This window comes from Rhamphochromis longiceps, linkage group LG12, assembly GCF_057381845.1.
Source record: "Rhamphochromis longiceps isolate RC_006_pf linkage group LG12, R_longiceps_female_GT1.1, whole genome shotgun sequence".
NCBI classification, from domain to species: domain Eukaryota; kingdom Metazoa; phylum Chordata; class Actinopteri; order Cichliformes; family Cichlidae; genus Rhamphochromis; species Rhamphochromis longiceps.
Window position 1 is genome coordinate 39,650,696 of NC_140568.1, and position 18,202 is coordinate 39,668,897.

Genomic DNA, 18,202 nt, shown 5'->3' on the forward strand with positions numbered 1-18,202 from the left:
TGTTTATTTGTGCACCTATCTGTCAGAGAGACAGCACAAGCTACAATCAACAATTTCCACATCTTGCACCATAAAAACAAATAAAACCACGTGGCCTTTATGAGCACTCTGCGCCCATAAAGAGATGAGAAGTATAGCAGGAATGTGTCCAAAACTTCAACAAAGTATAAAGCCTGTTTCAAACTAACTTGACATTAGTGTTGATGAACATCACCGCTCTACTGCAATGACCCAGCAGTTTTTCAACAGTGGAAAAGTTCACAGTGTCTAAGGCCACAGGCAGCCCATCAGGTCAGGAGCCTGACCGGGAGAATTCTTGTCATTTTTTCCAACATTTGCAAGCTTTCGCAGCATGACTTCGCTCCCCAGGGGTCAGTAGCACTACTGTGCTCTTCGCCCACAATCTTTGCTCACCACCAATCCTAATTGTGACAATTGAAGGCCCAAAAGTTCTTCTTCTTCTCCCAAATAAAATTCAAATTGAGTTTTTGACACACCGAAGGAGAGTCATCCATCACAGTCGCACAAGTTCAAGTAGTCAGAAAAGGGATATGCATGGTATTTTCCAATTATGGATAATGTAATAATAATTAAGATGAAACCTTAGCAAAAAAGTCAGAAAGGAGATCGCTGTGAAAAGAAAGCAAAATAACAGATGTAGAGAAAAACAAAGAGATATCACCAGGCTTAATAACAAACATTTCTAAACAGTTCTGCTCTAGATAACCACGTTATGAAACCAATATGCTAATAATTGAGTTTGGATCAATTGTATCCAGCTGTACCAAGCTGTTTGTTACAAGGGACTCCAAATCTTTTCAGTGAAGCTCATTTATCCCCGATCACTATCAAGAGGAAGTCTGTGTTTGTGGTTATAACGAGGAAAGGATGGAGGGCAGGAGTGAGGCCACGAAAGGACGAAAGCAGAGGTGGATGAGAAGTTAAGCGCTTTCGATTCTCTGCTTCATCACTTCTCAGATGCACCATTTCATCAAATCTTAATTTAACTGCAATACAAATGTCATTGCCAGTTGTTTTCTTAAAACCAACCATTTATTTCCACAAAATGAGGCATTAACCCGCTCTGTCACAAACACATTATACTGGGCCTGCGTTCCAGCTCACTTTCTTTTTACTTCCATAAACTCTGCGACTGATGTTACAAAGAATATACTGAACACATACTACAGAAAGTACATGCATTACAAGCAGTATGCAAACAAACAGGGCATACTGCGTGAATATATATATTTGTGAGATAAACTGTTGCTCACACATTTGTCTCATCTGTAGAGCCAAAAAAGGCAAAACAAAAAGGAAAAAAAAAAAGGTTATTAAAATGATTTTAATTGGAAGCAGCTTGGCTGTGCATATGTGTGAGGCTTTTTTCAGAGCATAGAAAATAAAAACTCTGTTAAAGTTACCAGAAAAAAAAACATTCTGGTTATCAGGCTGCAAAATGAATTCTGATGCTGTACGAATCTTGACATACTGGGAGAACTGGTACTGACCACACTAAGAGTATTCAATTGGAAATACTGCCATCTGATGGCATCAGCTTAAAACTACAATACTCATTTTGAGTTCTTAGATGAGGTGATGAATGAAAGCATTAGATGGTTCCAGGTGGTTCTAATTCACAGACACAAAGCCGAGCCCGTTCAAGTTCAGACGTTTGTAGCTTTGTTACTGAAGGTCTGCATGAGCAACCGCGAGCCAAGTCTATGTAATCTTTGCTGTCCAAAAGACTGCATGACAAGAAAGAGATTCACCAGTCATCTCAATTTCAAGAGGAAGCTGCTACCAATTGTGGAGCACAAAACGTGTAAGTTTAAACTGACAGAGAAATTACAGCGTTCACATTTTTCCCTCCAGTCTAAATTATATTATACTTCAGTGCCAATGACAGTATACATCATGCTACAAGACTCAGCCGGCAGGGAGTTACAAAGAGTTTGAGATATGGAATCTATCACAAAGAAAGTGAGACTTCTTTTTTTTCTAAATGTTTTTCAGACATGTGGCACTGAACTCTGTTGCCAATGGGAACTGTTTTGAAATATCCACCATCTCCCATCTTTAAAGACATAAAAAAAATTGATCAAATGCACGTGATTCTGTTCAGATCATCAACACACTTGTTTGTCTTAAAAAGACAGCTCATGAATCATTTGGAAGAGAGATTTTCATTAATAATGTCTGCAATAGTTATATAGTACTGGATCATATTATTGCTGCTTTTCTCACATTCATATCCGCTGAACTCATTTTACCAAACACAGAAAGCTATTCATTACCTCCGCCAAGAAGGATATACTGTATTGTGTGTGTGTGTGTGTGTGTGTGTGTGTGTGTGTGTGTGTGTGTGTGTGTGTGTGTGTGTGTGCGCGCCCGCATGTCATTAATCTGTTTGTAAACATGATAGCTCAAAAAGTTTTGCATGATATCTGATCAAATTTTGCAGGGGTGTAGAGTGGGGTCAAAAATCCAACAAAATTAGATTTATTTTAAATTATAAACTTCTTAAAGTGTGTATAAAAACAAGAAATGTAAACAATTTCAATTCGACTAAAGGTGAATACTGCCCACAGAGTGCCCTGCCTCAGCAGAGATTTGCGTTCTCAGAGAGCTTCTTGTTTATTATGGCTTTACTTTTAGAGCGTACCTGTAATACAGAAGGGCTGATCTCCTGTCCAGGTCCCATCACCCAGACAGGTGCGCTCTGCAGATCCATACATTATGTAGCCTTTGTTGCAGGCGAAGCTTAGAGTGCTCCCCTCCAGGTAATCAGTCCCGTTCTTCCTCCCATTCCTTGGTGTGGGAAGCCAGCCACAAGACACCACTAAGGAAGAATAACACACTAAACTATCATTTCATTGTGCTCTGCCAAGTACAAAAGAAAAGGTTAAAAAATATATATACGGGGGGGGGGGTATTTTCAGATGTATGACTATAAAAATTTTTCCAAAACTAATATTTTCTCTTATTACCGGTAGGTTTTCTTATGGCATAATGTGATGTATAATCCTTTCTACGTAACAACACTGGTGTTCAGTGTTGTTCAGATACTCAGTTTTATTTAAAATGAAACAGTAAGAATAAACATGTAATCACAAACTACATATGAATAGGCTTCCTCTTATTTCCTGTGGTACCTGGTTTCAGGGCGTGCAGTAGGGCTTGGTGTTTCTGGTAGGCCTTGAGTGTGGCATTTCCCACTGTGAGGTCCCGAGTCGTCAGGGTATCATATTTACAAAACTGTGAACCTTCTCCATAACACATCGTCAACATGTCTGCCACCAAAGGGTCATCAAGGCTCTCGGGTAGAGAAAAAGCTGGAACAAAAGTGGGGTCATGGCTCGGTGGGATATTATACATATCCAAAAGGTGCTCTGAATCATATGTGAAAAGGGAGGAATTCTTTGAAATGTTCCCTATGGGCAGAAACACACAATATTTTCATTGGTTAAAAAACAAAAACCATACAAGTATATTTGTGAAATTACTACACACTGTCATTTAGGTTTGGACTTAACAAAACGGCTTATAAATGGTGAAACTAAAGGTCTGTAACATATAGGGGACATATCTCTGAATAAAAAAACAACTATTTTTAAACCTTGGATGAAACTGATTATTTTCTAGAATGTGGTATGAAAAGTAAAGAATTAGAAGTACACAATATGTAAGCAAGAAAAAAACCCAGAGCAGAGTCAAATACATGCTGTCGTTTTGTTTTGAGTGTCTGTTTCAGTTAAAACAGCACATGAAATCAGTTAAACGGTTAATTGTATGTCAGCTGTTCACTAGTTTTTAAGGATCTGTAACAACTGAAAAGCACCAATTTATGTGCTTTTACTTGCTCACTCTCTAAAATCTATTAAGGCTAACTTAAAACTTGCATATTCTCCTTCTGTGCACTCTCAAAACATTTATCATAAATTGAGCCAAATATGTAGTCCTTTTATTAAAACGCTGAAAAAACCGATTTGATGTGGGGATTATTAGCAAATCTTTATATTCCTTTTGCCTTTGTAAACACAGAAAAGAGCTCGCAAAAACAAAATGATTCATAAGCACATTTAGTGTTTTCGATTGATAACTGGTTGTCAGCGTTTGCTCAATGTGATTGATTTTCTGCTGTTTCACAAACAACAGGCTCTCTTACTTACAGCTGGCTCCAAAGGTAAAGATTTCTTCCAACGTGGCATCAGCTGAGGAGATGACTTCTCCGAGTTGGATGGTCAGATCATCTGACGGGTCAGAGTTCATTGAGCCAAGGAGACCCTGGGTGTGGTTGTAAAACTCTCCTGGAAGCAGCATGGTCACATCCATGGTTCCTTCATACAGACGAACCTTCACGCCAACACCGGAGGAAAAGATTACAGTCACATTCCCAGGACTGGGGCTGAACACATACACTCCTAGAAAACATAGATTCATCCATGAGTTTATAACAAACGGTTCCAGTTTAATAAATGTAACAATAAAACAAAAAACTGAGCAACTAAAATATGTACAAGGCATGGTTTAAATTTTAAAAAACTTGTGTTTTATCATCCTAAACAATAACTGTCTGCAGGCTTTGCATCACATAACAGGCAAACCTTAACATGTAAGCAAGAAAGCACGAAAAAAGTATGAGAACAAAAAGCAGTGAATAAACTGTTGGAGGAATGCACAGTAATGACAGGAAATCACAAAAGATCACCTCCAAAATCAGAGTTTTTATTTTATTAAAGTTACTTTGTTAATAATTAAGATCCTTCTTTTGATGTAACTTTGGGTAATAAAAGTGTAACGATTTTTATCAGAGCTTTAACCAAGTCAGGAGAATCTAAAGCACCTCACCATGTAGGTCCATCCATCTCTGTTCAGTGAATGGTAGGATGTTTTGGTTCCTCAGCACCTGAAGATGGGCCCCTGCTACACGCACCTCAATGACATCTGATGCATCCTGTTTCATAGCCACTGACGACAGCCGTGTGGCTTTGGCCAAAGTACCTTGTTTTTGGACATAATTACATTTTAAATATGCATTATGTACTCTGAAGTCAACATAAAAGGGGACCTATCATTCAATTAACATAATTTACAGCTCCTTGTTTATCTTATGTTGGGTCTCGGTACAAACACTCGTTTCATCCTCTGCCAGAAACAAGCAATTTTTTCTGCTCCTGTGGTCACAGTCAGAACTCTGTGCTTAAGATATTAGAACCCTATTTGGGACAGTCCCTCTTAATGACATCAGACAGGGCCAAGAGTAGAAAAAAAAAACATGGTGCGTTTCAGGAGGGCCTTAGATTTTGGCTCTTACTAACTCTTATTTGTAACCAGAGTAATAATATAAATGTATTTAAAAAAAAAGAAAAAAGAAATAAAGGTTGACTTTAAGTCTCTGCCGTTTCAAATAATCCAGATGTTTGTCTACATTGATCTAATGAGGGGACTATTAATGGCATCTGGCTTTCCAAGTCACTTGGCCCATGGCTCTTATATAATGACTTGGAAAAAATTCTAACGAGCGAAGCTAACATCTGTTCTTCTTCAACACATCTGACTCTAAGAAGCACTGAGTAAAAAACAAGGCTGTCATTTTGTAGCACTAGTGCATTCTCTTAAACTAGGGGCTTAGTTTGCTTCCTCTCAGTGTGTAAAACATTAAGAGGAACAGTGCATGCAAAACAAGACAGAATGCGTCACGCGATGTTAAGGTCAGTATGCGTGGGCAAATTCCAGAGGCACACCATGGGGATCAAAGAGTGGATTCAGACAGGCCATTCACCTCAAACGTGGACTCACCGTTCTTAAGTTTCACCTGTTCTGTTCTGGCCTGAACACTCAGGCCTTTTGCTGGTGACGACACAAGGTAATATTCTCCTTTGCCATTGAAAGTGTACCTAAGGCCATCGAACGTTATGAAATGTGGATCCCCGAGGACGACACCTGCGAGGCATTGAGAAAAAAGCAGCGATGCCCACAAACATAATTATTTCTCATCTCTCGCAGAGCTTTTCTAATATCAACATAGAGGTTGCAATGTTGTTTTTAAACTAATGAGATGGAGTCAGTTTTTTGTTTTTCACATTTTAACTCTCAGCAATATTCTGTCATTCATTTACTTTACCTGCAAACCAATCTTATGTAACCTGCTGCTCTAATGACCGTTTGCAGAATATATTATAAGGTTCAAGGAAGACAGAAGTATTTGGATAAAGATTAACAAACACTCAGTGTGGGCCTATTTATTTTAGCAATAAATGAGGATGTTTGACTTTTTAAAAAAAAGATACTTACTACTGCAGTATGCAGTATAAGACACATTTTTATATAGCTGACTTACTTACTGAAGTTAAACAACAAAATTAACTAGTCAATAATTCTGATATAAGACTCAAATAAAAACGGTTTTATCAGGTCTTGATACCCACTTTTCATTCCCATCTATGAATTAAATAAAGACATATGACTTGACTGAAGAGTCGTCTCACCTGCTCTTGGTGGTCGGTAGTTTTGACACCCACTTGAAGGTCGACGTTTTAAGTATATATGGCAGTGTGGGGACCACAGGCAGCAATAATAGAAGCTCATGACATCATAAAGCCAGTGGGAATACCCTGGCACCCGTGGGGGTTTAATGTAGGGTGGCGAGCCCCAGTCGTGAGCCCTGTCTGGGGTGCTTCCACCAACTGAGTCTCCAGTCAGCACCAGAGAACCTGTGCTGTCATAGCAGCACTGCTGCCCTGATCCATGGATAGGACTATAAATAATAAAACAAAAATCGCAATAAAAAGGAAAAGCGTATTTCAATTTTACATTTCTAAAAACTTGATTTTTTATTGATTATGCCACGCCTACCTGGCATGAATTGCTCGGACACAGTGGACACAACCTGGGTGGTAAGTGCACACACTCCCCCTCTCAATGTCACAACTATAATCAGTCTGAAACGGCAAAATGGATGGAAAATAAATAACAATGACCGGTGTAAATCTTTAACAGGCCTTGACAATGTTACCCTCGCAGTCCACTACAGAGGCACAAATCAGCCAGACTGACAATTTAACAGAACAAGATTAGAAATATTTTCAAAAAGACAGAGGAGAACAAAATCCAAAATCCATGCTATCTTTTTAATTTCCACCCTTATTAGCCTTACTAACCGTAACCCTGAGAATACTAAAGAACAGCTTCCTTTTAAAAACAGTTCAGAACAGTAAAGGTTCTTAGTTGGGATTTTTTAAGCTGTAAATCAGAATCCTTTATTAATCCCTAAGGACATGATGTAAATATACTTTTACTAACGGTAAGGGTATGTAGACTTCAGTCTAGAACAACTGAAGAAAGGCAATCCAGTACAGGAGTCTTATGCTCTACTGTATCTGACCATGTGACACACAATCTGTACAGATATTATTTGAGGATTCGCTGAGGTACATGTACTCACATGAAACCTGCCTGTATCTGCTCGGGCCTGAGCCAGTGTGCAAGGACAGTCGATGAGTTCATTCAGGAAGTTTGGCAGGTTTTCCTCCAGCACATCCCATTTCAGACACTTATTGTGTGCCCAGGCTGCAGAGTTTTCTCTGAAAGCCTGCTCCAGGTGCCAGGCCAACACGTGGCCTCCACTCCAGAGGCCTTGTACATCTCTGTGTTATAAACAAAACTGTGATTTTGGTACAAATAAAAACAGAAAACAGTAGTAGATCCTCGCGTTTCAGATGCTAGCAGACATTTGCAATGATGAAGGGTTGTAGACAAGGTTTACAATCAATCCAAATGTCAAACCTTAAATAAAAACTTTGGTTATTACAAAGACAGTCACCTTAAATCTAAGTTTTTAAAGCCAGGCACATTTTATGATCAGATTAAATCCAAATAACCTCTTTCTGATATCTGACAGATATAAAACTATACGTTTAAGATGAACCTCTTATTGTCATCCATGTTCATAAATACACTGTTCCAGTGGTGGATGCTAATAATAAATATGGCCACAGTTTTGAACACTGAGGTCAGCGTAAGTTTGAGCAAAAAAAAGGCTAAGCCTCTTTGTTTCAGACAATGTTTTTCTCCATTTCAGTCACAGAGCTTTGGTTGTAAGTACAGAAGCCACTCCCACTTGCTGCTCAAATCTTTTGCCTGTGAGGGGCTGCCAATCAGAAGAAAGCCTTAAGATGGCCTTAAAGACTGAGGAGCTGTCATGGCAAATGATGGCCAGTATAACAACAAAGGTTATTTTGACCTGGGAGTCATGCAAGAATAACAATACAGAAATTGAAATTAGCATAATAGTTTCAGTTCACATTTTTTCACCTTATTCCTAGAATTTTAACAACTATGAAAAGGATGCAAAATTGTTAGCATTATAGCAAGATTTTACAAATATGGGACAAAATAATGTTTAAATATGACATGTCCAATGCCTGATATGTATTATAGATACCTTGCTCCTTCCACGTTAGAACTCGCAGTAATGCGGATATTGCCCAACTCCCAGTCAGAGTAGTCCTCTTTGGGCTCAGGGATGAAGCTGAAGGCACCAGTGTTGGTCAGATTTCTTCCAAGAGAATACAGATACCGCAGCTCTGCCTCTAAAAGGGCTGATGCATTTGTCTCTTCTTTTGCTTTAAACTCTCTGTAACCCCACAGCTCTATGTTGACCTTCTCTGCACTGATCAAAGAACTATTCCAAGTGAACTCAAGTCGTCCTGCCACATTCGGCGTGCCGTAGTATTGCCACTGCGTTGCATTCCCCAGGGTAACTTTATAAGCAGGATCTGCTTTACTTGGATGGACTGATAGTTAAACACAACAAATTTAATTGTAATTCACAAGTTGTAGCAACAGTTTTAATAATGTATTGGAAGCAGCATGAATAATTGCAAAATGGGTCTATATTATTTAATTTTTTCACACTGGCCAATATCTAGTTGGGGAAGTGGGAATTAAAATACTGTATCTGCAATGAAGTCTTCTTTAAATAGCACTTAAAATATTTTCTATAGTTTCTAAATCAACCTAATAGACAGTTAATACCCCAAAAGGTTTAGATATCGATCAGTTTAGAGACAGGACATAAACAGTAGGGGTGCAACGATACTCGTATCGATATTGAACCGTTCGATACAGTGCTTTCGGTTCGGTACGCATATGTATCGAACAATACAAAATTTGTAATTTATTTTATCAACTTTCCTTCTGACGATGCTGTCTGTGTTGAGCGCTCAGTGAATCTGCGTTCGACTACTCCGCCTAGGCTGCACTGTCAAGCGCAGATCCACTGAGCGTTCAACACAGACAGCATTGTCAGAAGGAAGAGCGCAGGGCAAACTAGCGAGACAGAAGTTAAGCTCTCCTTGCAACATGGCAAATTGAACCTCCCCCACCCTCATTCAGATCTGGCGTTTGGAATTATTTTGGTTTTCATGTGATGTAGCGAGAGGGGTCACCCGTCACTATGGCAACATAAAGAAAACATAACTGTACAAACAGAACCCCGAACAGCCCTGACCCGCTACATTATGCTGCTGACAATATAGCCCAGGACAAGCGTATAGTATTGCTTTTATTTTGGAAAGAGCCATTTCTCTGTAATAAACTCTCTTTTCCAAAGATGAGTGATTCCTGAATCAGATACATGACCCTGAAGGTAAGCGTGTCATGGACTAAAGTAAAACAGTATGTTGGATGTGCCACGCAATGCTCAATTACATGGGTGGGAACTAGTGTGTTAGCGCAGTTAGCTCGTTAACGTGTTGGCCGTCTAGCCCCATGCACTGGGCGATCAGGGATAGCTCATTAACGGAGATTTGCCGTGTTGTGGCGTTAACTTCATTTCAATGACATTAACGCTGACAGCACTAGTGGGAACACAACAAATATGACTGCACATTTACGCCGACATCATCCTAGTGCAAAGACAAGTGGAAGCAGACAAAAACAACAAGCATGCATGCTACAAACTTTACCCGAGTCATTTAGACAGCCGTTAGCACATGATTTGCCATGTTGTGGCAAATCAAAGCATGAAAAACAATCATTATGAGTCCCTTTTTGAAGGCAGTCTTGCTTCCCGTGAGCTAGCCAGGGAGCACAGCCGTTTATTGACATCTGCAGAAGAACACTGCCGCTAGCTAATTGCTCAGCGCGGCAACCGCACAGCAACAACAACAACAACACACAGGGCGCCCTCTGACCCCGGAAGGACACACCGTCGCAGGGGTCACCCATCACTATGGCAACATAAACAAAACATAACTGTACAAACAGAACCTCGAACAGCCCTGACCCTCTACATTATGCTGCTGAGAATATAGCCCAGGACAAGCGTATAGTATTGCTTTTATTTTGGAAAGAGCCATTTCTCTGTAATAAACTCTCTTTTCCAAAGATGAGTGATTCCTCAATCAGATACATGACCCTGAAGGTAAGCGTGTCATGGACTAAAGTAAAACAGTATGTTGGATGTGCCACGCAATGCTCAATTACATGGGTGGGAACTAGTGTGTTAGCGCAGTTAGCTCGTTAACGTGTTGGCCGTCTAGCCCCACACACTGGGCGATCAGGGATAGCTCATTAACGGAGATTTGCCGTGTTGTGGCGTTAACTTCATTTCAATGACATTAACGCTGACAGCACTAGTGGGAACACAACGAATATGACTGCACATTTACGCCGACATCATCCTAGTGCTAGGAGAAGTGGAAGCAGACAAAAACAACAAGCATGCATGCTACAAACTTTACCCGAGTCATTTAGACAGCCGTTAGCACATGATTCTCAAACAAGGAGGAGACGGAGGTGTCGTTTGGTCTTGCTTCCTGTGAGCTAGCCAGGGAGCACAGCCGTTTATTGACATCTACAGATGAACACTGCCGCTAGCTAACTGTTCAGTGCGGCAACCGCACAGCAGCAACAACAACAACACACAGGGCGCCCTCTGACCCCGGAAGGACAAACCGTCGCAGCGAGAGGGGTCACCCGTCACTATGGCAACATAAAGAAAACATAACTGTACAAACAGAACCCCGAACAGCCCTGACCCGCTACATTATGCTGCTGACAATATAGCCCAGGAGAAGCATATAGTATTGCTTTTATTTTGGAAAGAGCCATTTCTCTGTAATAAACTCTCTTTTCCAAAGATGAGTGATTCCTGAATCAGATACATGACCCTGAAGGTAAGCGTGTCATGGACTAAAGTAAAACAGTATGTTGGATGTGCCACGCAATGCTCAATTACATGGGTGGGAACTAGTGCGTTAGCACAGTTAGCTCGTTAACGTGTTGGCCGTCTAGCCCCACCTGGGCGATCAGGGATAGCTCATTAACGGAGATTTGCCATGTTGTGGCGTTAACATCATTTCAACGACACAACGCTGACAGCACTAGTGGGAACACAACAAATATGACTGCACATTTACGCCAACATCACCCTAGTGCAAAGACAAGTGGAAGCAGACAAAAACAACAAGCATGCATGCTACAAACTTTACCCGAGTCATTTAGACAGCCGTTAGCACATGATTTGCCATGTTGTGGCAAATCAAAGCATGAAAAACAATCATTATGAGTCCCTTTTTGAAGGCAGTCTTGCTTCCCGTGAGCTAGCCAGGGAGCACAGCCGTTTATTGACATCTGCAGAAGAACACTGCCGCTAGCTAACTGCTCAGCACGGCAACAACAACAACAACACACAGGGCGCCCTCTGACCCCGGAAGGACACACCGTCGCAGGGGTCACCCATCACTATGGCAACATAAACAAAACATAACTGTACAAACAGAACCTCGAACAGCCCTGACCCTCTACATTATGCTGCTGAGAATATAGCCCAGGACAAGCGTATAGTATTGCTTTTATTTTGGAAAGAGCCATTTCTCTGTAATAAACTCTCTTTTCCAAAGATGAGTGATTCCTGAATCAGATACATGACCCTGAAGGTAAGCGTGTCATGGACTAAAGTAAAACAGTATGTTGGATGTGCCACGCAATGCTCAATTACATGGGTGGGAACTAGTGTGTTAGCACAGTTAGCTCGTTAACGTGTTGGCCGTCTAGCCCCACACACTGGGCGATCAGGGATAGCTCATTAACGGAGATTTGCCGTGTTGTGGCGTTAACTTCATTTCAATGACATTAACGCTGACAGCACTAGTGGGAACACAACGAATATGACTGCACATTTACGCCGACATCATCCTAGTGCTAGGAGAAGTGGAAGCAGACAAAAACAACAAGCATGCATGCTACAAACTTTACCCGAGTCATTTAGACAGCCGTTAGCACATGATTCACAAACAAGGAGGTGACGGAGGTGTCGTTTGGTCTTGCTTCCTGTGAGCTAGCCAGGGAGCACAGCCGTTTATTGACATCTACAGATGAACACTGCTGCTAGCTAACTGTTCAGTGCGGCAACCGCACAGCAGCAACAACAACAACAACACACAGGGCGCCCTCTGACCCCGGAAGGACAAACCGTCGCAGCGAGAGGGGTCACCCGTCACTATGGCAACATAAAGAAAACATAACTGTACAAACAGAACCCCGAACAGCCCTGACCCGCTACATTATGCTGCTGACAATATAGCCCAGGAGAAGCATATAGTATTGCTTTTATTTTGGAAAGAGCCATTTCTCTGTAATAAACTCTCTTTTCCAAAGATGAGTGATTCCTCAATCAGATACATGAACCTGAAGGTAAGCGTGTCATGGACTAAAGTAAAACAGTATGTTGGATGTGCCACGCAATGCTCAATTACATGGGTGGGAACTAGTGCGTTAGCGCAGTTAGCTCGTTAACGTGTTGGCCGTCTAGCCCCACGCACTGGGCGATCAGGGATAGCTCATTAACGGAGATTTGCCATGTTGTGGCGTTAACATCATTTCAACGACACAACGCTGACAGCACTAGTGGGAACACAACAAATATGACTGCACATTTACGCCAACATCATCCTAGTGCAAAGACAAGTGGAAGCAGACAAAAACAACAAGCATGCATGCTACAAACTTTACCCGAGTCATTTAGACAGCCGTTAGCACATGATTTGCCATGTTGTGGCAAATCAAAGCATGAAAAACAATCATTATGAGTCCCTTTTTGAAGGCAGTCTTGCTTCCCGTGAGCTAGCCAGGGAGCACAGCCGTTTATTGACATCTGCAGAAGAACACTGCCGCTAGCTAACTGCTCAGCACGGCAACAACAACAACACACAGGGCGCCCTCTGACCCCGGAAGGACACACCGTCGCAGGGGTCACCCATCACTATGGCAACAAACAAAACATAACTGTACAAACAGAACCTCGAACAGCCCTGACCCTCTACGTTATGCTGCTGAGAATATAGCCCAGGACAAGCGTATAGTATTGCTTTTATTTTGGAAAGAGCCATTTCTCTGTAATAAACTCTCTTTTCCAAAGATGAGTGATTCCTCAATCAGATACATGACCCTGAAGGTAAGCGTGTCATGGACTAAAGTAAAACAGTATGTTGGATGTGCCACGCAATGCTCAATTACATGGGTGGGAACTAGTGTGTTAGCGCAGTTAGCTCGTTAACGTGTTGGCCGTCTAGCCCCACACACTGGGCGATCAGGGATAGCTCATTAACGGAGATTTGCCGTGTTGTGGCGTTAACTTCATTTCAATGACATTAACGCTGACAGCACTAGTGGGAACACAACGAATATGACTGCACATTTACGCTGACATCATCCTAGTGCTAGGAGAAGTGCTACAAACTTTACCCGAGTCATTTAGACAGCCGTTAGCACATGATTCACAAACAAGGAGGAGACGGAGGTGTCGTTTGGTCTTGCTTCCTGTGAGCTAGCCAGGGAGCACAGCCGTTTATTGACATCTACAGATGAACACTGCCGCTAGCTAACTGTTCAGTGTGGCAACCGCACAGCAGCAGCAGCAACAACAACAACAACAACACACAGGGCGCCCTCTGACCCCGGAAGGACAAACCGTCGCAGCGAGAGGGGTCACCCGTCACTATGGCAACATAAAGAAAACATAACTGTACAAACAGAACCCCGAACAGCCCTGACCCGCTACATTATGCTGCTGACAATATAGCCCAGGAGAAGCATATAGTATTGCTTTTATTTTGGAAAGAGCCATTTCTCTGTAATAAACTCTCTTTTCCAAAGATGAGTGATTCCTGAATCAGATACATGACCCTGAAGGTAAGCGTGTCATGGACTAAAGTAAAACAGTATGTTGGATGTGCCACGCAATGCTCAATTACATGGGTGGGAACTAGTGCGTTAGCACAGTTAGCTCGTTAACGTGTTGGCCGTCTAGCCCCACGCACTGGGCGATCAGGGATAGCTCATTAACGGAGATTTGCCATGTTGTGGCGTTAACATCATTTCAACGACACAACGCTGACAGCACTAGTGGGAACACAACAAATATGACTGCACATTTACGCCGACATCATCCTAGTGCAAAGACAAGTGGAAGCAGACAAAAACAACAAGCATGCATGCTACAAACTTTACCCGAGTCATTTAGACAGCCGTTAGCACATGATTTGCCATGTTGTGGCAAATCAAAGCATGAAAAACAATCATTATGAGTCCCTTTTTGAAGGCAGTCTTGCTTCCCGTGAGCTAGCCAGGGAGCACAGCCGTTTATTGACATCTGCAGAAGAACACTGCCGCTAGCTAACTGCTCAGCACGGCAACAACAACAACACACAGGGCGCCCTCTGACCCCGGAAGGACACACCGTCGCAGGGGTCACCCATCACTATGGCAACATAAACAAAACATAACTGTACAAACAGAACCTCGAACAGCCCTGACCCTCTACGTTATGCTGCTGAGAATATAGCCCAGGACAAGCGTATAGTATTGCTTTTATTTTGGAAAGAGCCATTTCTCTGTAATAAACTCTCTTTTCCAAAGATGAGTGATTCCTCAATCAGATACAGGGCTTGCAAAATCGCTAGCCCGACATCCCGGAGCTAGCGATTTTTCCAGTCGGGCTACCAAAATCTATCTCTGCCCTGCCCTTTGGGCTATTGTAGGAAGGAAAAATATATGCCAATGATTTTGCATTCTTTCGGAAATGTAGCTGGGTAATTATGTCATTGGCATCGGCGAGCCATTGTCAATATGTGACATATTGAAATCGCGTTTGAATTTGCGCTTGTTTTTTGCTTTCACTTTGCAATCGCGCTAACTGTGTATAGAGAGCGACAGCACTGATCTGTGAGTGATGATAATTTGCGCACCAATTCCTCTGACATCCTCCTATCAATCGTTAGCTTACTATGCAAACATGACAAGTGAAATCTCCCGCAGCTTAAACATGTGAGAGGTTGATCGCGCAGAGAATCGCTGAGCGTTATGTGTGTGTGTGTGTGTGTGTGTGTGTGTGTGTGTGTGTGTGTGTGTGTGTGTGTGTGTGTGTGTGTGTGTGTGTGTGTAAAAGCAGCAGGATATATATTTTAGTTCTGCTGAGCCAAATAAGACAGGTCAGGGTGAAGAAGTGACAGCCAAAGAAAAGCTTACCACAAAACGGAAAAGTTATGACAAATCAGACTATAAGGCAAAAAGAAAGTGCAGCTTTATGGTTTCATGGACAAAATAATTTCTGTGGCTGCGATATGATGAGCTATATAACCGGGGCTGCACATAAGTGGTCCGCAGGTGCGCATTCGCTGTCAAAATTTTAAAAAAAAAACGCGCACAAGATATGAAGTTGCAACGCCTGTTTGCATACATAAGATTTTCTGGAGGAGGACAGACTCTTTAAGTTTAGAACTCTTAAAGATGTCGAAGAAGCAAGCTCCTTTAAGCAATTACTTTGGTGTTCCTCCACCTCCAAACAAATGTCAGAAGGAGTCCGAACCACAAAAGAAGCACGTATTCTCGGAAAAGTGGTTGCAGGAGGTGAGCTGGCTTCAAACAAATGATGAACGCACAGAGATGTGGTGTGGAATGTGCCGTGAAAATCCCACTCTAGCGGCGGACAAAAACAGTGCTTTTTATATGGACGCAAACGCGCGTTGCAACTTCTTATCTGGTGCGCGTCTTTTATTTTGACAGCGAATGCGCACATGCGGACCACTTATGTGCACCCGTGTAAATAACATAATGTTCTGCCGGATGTGTTGTTGGTTTTCTCTCGATTTCTGAGTCGACAAGCGCCTTTGTTACTGGGACCAGTCATTTTAAGAAAGGCCCCCATTAGAACCCATGAGAAATGCAAGAAATGCATTATTGCTCAGTCTGCAATATCTTTCCCAGAACAAACACCAATTGCAAATAACATACTAAAAATAAACCTGAAAAATCTGTTTAGAACAGCGTACTATGTTGCAAAGAGTGAACTACCACTGGCAAAATTTAGCAGTCTTTGCAAACTTCAAAAAGCAAATGGCCTAGATCTTGGTTCCACTTGTCTCTTACCCGTGACTTCAGTGGAAATTTCAAATTCAGGATCTGACACAGACTGATTCATGTCCTACACAGTTCTTACAAGTTCATAGAAATTTCTGTTCAATTAGAACCAAGTATTTGAGTTGATGATTGTAATTTTTGTACAATGTTGTAATTTGTTTTTCAACAATTTTTTGATTAATGTTTTGTTTCCTTTACAATATTATACTTTAATATATAATATTGTAAAGGAAACAAAACATCAATCAAAAAATTGCTCTCTTTTTTATTCGGGCTACTTACATTTATTTTGGGCTACCAAAAACTGAAGAGTCCCTGCCCGAAGGGCTACCAGGGATTTTGAAATTTTGAGAGCCCTGAGATATATTTATTTTTTTAATTACTTTTGTTTCAGCAACATTAAATTTAAAAACTGTACTTTTGAGTTAAAATATATATATATAATTTTAATAAATGACAAATTAAAAAGGCATGAACATTTTTTTGTATCGAAAAAATATCGAATCGTGACACCAAAGTACCGAACCGAACCGTGAATTTTGGGTATCGTTGCACCCCTAATAAACAGCTTTATATTTCAGCAGCTTACCTGAGAAATACTGTGCAGATCTGTCAAACTTAATACCATCTGTTGAGACATCAAATGGTATCCAACCTGTCTCATACAATAGAGGAGAAATACAGTATGCACGGCCCTCAGCATCAATAAATCCATCACGTAAAATTTCACCTTTAAACCTGAAAAAAAAGAACACAATTTATTAGTAACAAGAACTGTGTGATTCAGATGGAAAACACAAATATAGAGAGACTAGTGAAATCTGACTACAAACCTTAGCTTCCGTTCATGCTTAGTGTATAAACATAAACGCCAAACCTTTCACCTTCACAGTTTAGTAAGCTATGTTAACATCTTAGACCACCTTTCAGCACAGGTAAAGCACTTTCCGCCCCACATTTCCCATCAGTTTGCTGAGATCTGGCTAATTACCCACAATGCCATCTAAATCCTAGTAAAATATCTCTGACCTTAAAATTACACTCTTATACTACAAAAACACACCTGCAGAGAAGCTGCCCATGGGGATGAAGGTCCAATCCGAGGATCCTGAGCGCTTTTCCGCCCAGCATGGAGCTGGAATAAGGGATCACCTGGAAACAGGACTGATTGTAGTCTGCACAGCAGCTCATCAAAGACATACAGGTATCATGGCAGGAGCACTTCTCCAGTACATCTCCACAGCGTCCCCTGCACGTTTGACCTAATGAATAGTAACAAAAAATATTTGCACTTCATACCTCAAAATATATATCGACTTTATATTACAACAGCACAGCCGCATTCCATTACAGGGTGCGCATAATTTCTGATTATCTGTCTAATGAAAAACTTTGAAAATGACTTACCAGCTGTGTTATATGAGAAAACAATAAGAAGCCCACTGAGACAAAATATCTTACAGTTTCCCCTCATCTTTAGCTTGGACAACAAAATAACGTTCACGCTCCTGCCTGTGTTACACCATCTTTGGCTGAAAGTCTGCCAAAGGTCATTTGAGGTAGCAAACAAAATTAAGTATTCGACTTTAGTAACAGTTCTAAATCACGAGGTACTGATTAACAGACGCTAAGGTCTGACGTTTTTATTTATTTTTCCTACAGGAAACCAACAAAATGTATATATTCTTTCCAAAACTCGCACTGTCACGTATTTAATTTCATTTTCAGCTATTTAAAGTTACAACTTTAACCGTTAACTCGTTTGGTTCACTCCACT

General features: G+C 41.2%; 1 protein-coding gene across 1 annotated transcript in view; it reads right to left on the bottom strand.

Annotated features, from left to right (window-relative positions):
• The window catches only part of susd2 (sushi domain containing 2), a 35,259-nt gene extending 17,345 nt beyond the window's left edge, over positions 1-17,914 (bottom strand). Inside the window, exons 1-12 of the mRNA XM_085426291.1 lie at positions 17,833-17,914; positions 17,489-17,687; positions 17,015-17,163; positions 8,447-8,798; positions 7,448-7,649; positions 6,859-6,944; positions 6,492-6,760; positions 5,803-5,946; positions 4,852-5,004; positions 4,173-4,424; positions 3,156-3,434; positions 2,666-2,842 (exon numbers count right to left, since the gene is read on the bottom strand). Coding sequence (XP_085282417.1) covers positions 2,666-2,842; positions 3,156-3,434; positions 4,173-4,424; positions 4,852-5,004; positions 5,803-5,946; positions 6,492-6,760; positions 6,859-6,944; positions 7,448-7,649; positions 8,447-8,798; positions 17,015-17,163; positions 17,489-17,687; positions 17,833-17,899 — 2,329 coding nt within the window. The 5' untranslated portion in view covers positions 17,900-17,914. The remainder of the gene's footprint in view (positions 1-2,665; positions 2,843-3,155; positions 3,435-4,172; positions 4,425-4,851; positions 5,005-5,802; positions 5,947-6,491; positions 6,761-6,858; positions 6,945-7,447; positions 7,650-8,446; positions 8,799-17,014; positions 17,164-17,488; positions 17,688-17,832) is intronic.
• Positions 17,915-18,202: the final 288 nt, after the last annotated feature.